Source organism: Borostomias antarcticus (genome assembly GCF_949987555.1).
Source record: "Borostomias antarcticus genome assembly, chromosome: 8".
NCBI lineage: Eukaryota > Metazoa > Chordata > Actinopteri > Stomiiformes > Stomiidae > Borostomias > Borostomias antarcticus.
Genome location: NC_140241.1, coordinates 27,694,496 through 27,699,495, shown reverse-complemented (window position 1 = coordinate 27,699,495; position 5,000 = coordinate 27,694,496). Strand labels below are relative to the sequence as shown.

Here is a 5,000-nt window from a genome sequence, read left to right as displayed (position 1 = left end):
TGAGCTCGCCATCTATTTCTGGATCATAGTTTTTCAGAATTATTATTTTTTAACTCAGAAAGCTACCTTATTTACATTGCTTATGCCCCGCTCTGTACTGTACGCTATCGTACTGAGCGTTGTGCGGTAGATGATTACAGTACAGGGTAAGTATAGCATGGCGGCAGAGGATTGAGTTGTAACTGGAAGCTATGGTGGTGCGACACTGAGGCTGCCAAGCAGAGCAGTGTAGAGTCCGACCACAAGGACAAGGACGGAGGTGAAGACCTCTAGTCCGGAACTTTCTTCCGTTTGTGTCTGTAAATAGACACCTTGTTTATGTATCTACCTCGGCCATTTCCAGGGGAAGAGCACAAGCATGAACACTATACTGTTATCCTCCCTCTGAGCAGAAATATGAGGAGTGAAATGAGAGACATAGGTACACACGCACACGCACACACACGCACGGACGCGCGCACGTACCTATGACCTATGTGACCTTAATTCTGCATTTTCTGCTTGTTTGTGTCCCCCCCCCCCCCCCCCAGTCCAATAAGCTTCGTACCAAGACTCTGAAGAACACCCTGAACCCGGTATGGAACGAGACTCTGGTGTATCACGGTATCACCGACGAGGACATGCAGCGGAAGACTCTCCGGTGAGGGCAGAGTCCGCCAGGCGCCCCCTTCTGGAGGCCTAGAAATGGTGCCCAGAGAGCACAGACCTCCGCCCGCAAATGCATTGTGTGGCTCTGTGCACGCGAACACGTCATGTTTGGTGTTACTGCAGTCGTGAGGTCGAGAGCTTTTATGCCAGTCCAAACCTCTGTGACCTTCCAGTTTCTAGATATGGCAGTTTCAATTCCCCCCACTGACAATGAATGCAGGGAAAACAAAATGAATGGAGGTGAATGGCCAGGGGCGGCGCATGCACTTGGCATACGAGGCAATTGCCTAGGGCGCTGAGGCACTAGGGGCGCACAAGTCTTCCGACAATCAGAATCGTCCGCTAGCCCCCCCCCCCCCCCCCCTCCCCGCTCAACAAATCTTCCGACAATCGGAATCGTCTACCGCCAGGCCTGTGAATGGCCAGCCATGTTTGGCGACCAGTCCCGTGATTCAAATCCACTTCAAAATGTATTGGGTTCTACGTTGGCCCATGCTTCATCCCTCCACCAAGTTTCAGGAGAATTGGTCTGGTAGTTCCTCTCGTAATCCTACTAACAGACAAACACACGGCACTGAAAACATTACCTCTCACCCTGCGCTGTCACTGGGGCAGAGGTAACAATGAGAACACACACACACCACTGCGTTTTATTCTCCTACAGCAGCTGTGGTGCTGGGAATTCAACTCCCCAAGAGTCTAAAATACTGATCAAAAACAGAGACCTTCAGACACTAGACACTAAAACAGAGACCTTCTTGCACATTTATTGTGTTGACGTTTTCGGTCAAATACCTCTCTAAAGACAGTCACCGTGTATCCTGTTACAACCCCATGAACTAGCCTACTTCCAAAATGAACGCTACTTCCAAAATGGATGACGTCCCTTGCCAGAGATAGGTGGTGATGAGAGACAGTTAAGCTTCGATCTCTAGCCAATCAAGCTGGACTAAACGCCTGTCCCCCCACAGGCTGTCAGTGAGTGACGAGGACATGTATGGTCCCAATGAGTTCATAGGAGAGACGCGCGTGGCTCTGAAGAAACTCAAGTTTAACCAGAAGAAAATTTTCAGCATCTGTTTGGAGAGAGTGATCCAGGTAAGTGCTTGTTTGTGTGTGTGTGTGTGTGTGTGTGTGTGTGTGTGTGTGTGTGTGTGTGTGTGTGTGTGTGCGTGTGTGTGTGTGTGTGTGTGTGTGTGTGTGAAGAGCCGTTTTAATGCAAAAGCCTTACTACTGTAGTCTGCACACCCAGTATTCAAAACTGCACACTCAATATCCAAAACTGCACACCCAGTGTCCAAAAATGCACCGGCAGTATCAAGTGGACCGCGCACACAGACCACTCAACATATAAAAGAAATTGCAGAATCATTGCAGAATTGCTGTATTTCACTGCTCTTGCTATGGATGACTGTACACATTCGTCTGCCTCATCAGATATACCCTGCTGATAAGAGTAGATCTTCCTTGCCCAGGAATTTATCTTCTTTATAGCCTATAAAACTACTGCTGCTACAGTTGTTTTTAAAGGGGTAGTGTACTATTTTGGACATTTAGCCATATCTGTGGTCTGTCTACCATGAACCTGAAGCATAGAGACCATCATTTCTCCGATCGTTCCAGTATTGAGCTAGCTGTAGTTTTTATGCAGGCTCTCACTGGGCTGCAATGGAAGACAATGCGTTGGATGGGGCATACTGTACGTAAATGCGTTGGAAAAACAATGATAAAGTGTTTTTAAGAGACGGGAAGCACAGGGTGTAATCTTACCATTCTCAGTATGCTCTCCTGTGAAATGTATGGCATGTTTTTACATGTTTGGCAGGGCTTGGACATAATCTTTCCCCTGGCGCTTGTTTTCCCTGCTCCCACCGAGGACTATGTGCAAGTCATGCCAAACACCTAAAAATATTTGGATTGTGATACGTTTCACAGGAGAGCATACGGAGACAGATTACACTCTGGGCTTCCCATCTCAGAAAAGCACATTCATCCTAGTTTTTCAATATGTTTACGTATGCCCCATTGACTGCAATTGTAGCCGAGTGAGAGCCTGCATTCAGCTTAAGTATACCAACAACAAATTCTACCGACATTGGTCGTGTGGTGGTTATCATTACGTTAAATGGCAAAATTACAACGCATTTTGGGGCATTATTATTACACGCTTTTAATCGAGAATTGATCGATGTCACCATGGGCCACATACAGTAGGCCTACACTGTAAAAAATAAAAAGTAACTTTCAAAAGGGCACTTGCCTTGTCCAGAGGGCAAAGGGCCGGTGCTCTAGCCCCACCTGGTGTCTGTCTGTGCACGTCCATGATGGTCTCCATGTTTCAGGTTCATGGTAGATAGACCACAAATAGGGATACATGTCCAAAATAGCACACTACGCCTTTAAACCCTGCTCTTGATCTGGTATGTATTTTCCAGGCACTGTACTGTTCATATTAACAATGTATATTAAATGTAGTCAAGATTTTAACAAATTTCAATACAATGTTTTGTCTGTAGTTTTCTTTCGAGCTATTCTCTAACTGGGCAAGCCTTGGCTGTTGTCCAAGACATTGTTTGATTGCTTGTTGAAAGGACCAGCAAATGTGTTGCAGACGAGCGAGGATGTGAATGACCTTGATCTGCTGGGGAATATCCAGTGGATGAATTAATGAATGGCACACACACCTAGCTGGTGATCACCTAGCTGCTCCCATGTTCAAAATGAATTGTGTATATTTACTGTAACGTGATTATGCACTCATTCCGCACAGTAATGGCCCTGTCTCTCATCAGCCTCAGACTCAGTCTGTCCTGTTTGTGCTCATGGTACCGAGCAGCTGCCCAGCATAGATACAGCCTGTGCACTTTTGGACAATGGGTGTGCCCTCTTGGACACCGGGCGTGCAGTCTAGAGTTACGCGGGGGGTTGTTTGTGTTTGTATGTGTGTGTTTGTGTGTTCAGCCTATTATGACCCCCTCCTACTCCTCTGCCCCACCCCCACCCCCCTCCAGGTTAAGCATACCGGCACAGGGGACGCAATGCGGGGTATGGCTCTCTACCAGGAGGAGGTAAGGAACACCTGGAACAGCTGGGCAGGCTCACACACACTCTGGTGGACAGGTCAGGCAGACACCTGGACCAGCTTAGCATCACAGTGCACACTAACCCCCAGCCTAACCCATACTGTAGGTAAATACAGGTCTTGTTTTTTGGGATTTATTGTCCAATTCCACTCTGCAAACCACGATCCAGGACGGTGTTGTTTGAGGCCCAGGGTGCTATGACATGGATGGTTTGATGTTACATAAAAGAGCACGATTCCATTTGAATTTGACTTGATTTAGAGGATAAAGTGGAACGCAATACATGGCAGAGCATCTCTGTGACATCCTCAACAGACTGAATAAATGGAATTAATCCCGATACTTAACCACATTAAACTCCACTCCGCAGATCATCTCATATGCCAACCTGGATTAAAGACTCTGGGCATCATTAGCAGACATTAATCTTTCCATATCATCATCTATTGGATTAGAGGACTGGGAAATGACCAGTTGGAATCTCTGATGAGGGCAGGGCTAAGGATATGACACATGCCATTTCCGTGTGTGTGTGTGTGTGTGTGTGTGTGTGTGCATGCTTGTGTGTGTGTGTGTGTGTGTGTGTGTGTGCATGCTTGTGTGTGTGTGTGTGTGTGTGTGTGTGTGTGTGTGTGTGTGTGTGTGTGTGTGTATGTGTGTGTGCATGCGTGTGTGTGTGTGTGTGTGTGTGCGTGTGTGCGTGTGTGCGTGTGTGCGTGCGTGTGTGTAGCTGAAGGAGGGTGATGATGCTGAGGAGAGGGGCCGTATCCTGGTGTCCCTGACTTACAGCACTCAGCAGGAATGCCTAATTGTGGGCGTGGTCCGCTGCGCTCACTTGGCCGCCATGGACTCCAACGGGTACTCTGACCCCTTCGTCAGGATGTAGGTGTTTCCCTCAACGGTCATGTCTCAATACTCTGAAGTTGCTGCCTCTACTGGTGTCCTTATCTCCTTGTCTGGTCTGCTGCCGGAGGGTTTGAATCCTCTCTGTCTGTGTGCTGTAGCTGTCTGAAGCCAGACATGGGGAAGAAAGCCAAGAATAAAACTACCATCAAGAAGAAGACCCTCAATCCAGAGTTCAATGAGGTCAGTGTGCCCTAACTCACTGTGGATTGCATGATGAGGTTCAGTAGCTAACGATTTAAACACCAAACAACCAACACTGGCACTGCAAGGTTATTTCTGTTGTCAATACTGTATGCAATGTACCCACTGTACCTCTGGATGCCGCTGTGTTACAGGAGTTCAGTTATGACATCAAGCACGGTG

At 47.5% G+C, this 5,000-nt stretch overlaps 1 protein-coding gene across 1 annotated transcript in view; it reads left to right on the top strand.

Annotated features, from left to right (window-relative positions):
- Positions 1-5,000, top strand: part of rph3aa (rabphilin 3A homolog (mouse), a) — a gene marked incomplete at both ends in the record, with an annotated part of 8,567 nt that overhangs the window by 3,187 nt on the left and 380 nt on the right. Inside the window, 6 exons of the mRNA XM_084442581.1 lie at positions 531-640; positions 1,620-1,746; positions 3,660-3,716; positions 4,462-4,613; positions 4,736-4,817; positions 4,973-5,000. The exon at positions 4,973-5,000 is cut by the window's right edge and continues 69 nt beyond it. Of these exons, the coding sequence (XP_084298707.1) occupies positions 531-640; positions 1,620-1,746; positions 3,660-3,716; positions 4,462-4,613; positions 4,736-4,817; positions 4,973-5,000 (556 nt within the window). The remainder of the gene's footprint in view (positions 1-530; positions 641-1,619; positions 1,747-3,659; positions 3,717-4,461; positions 4,614-4,735; positions 4,818-4,972) is intronic.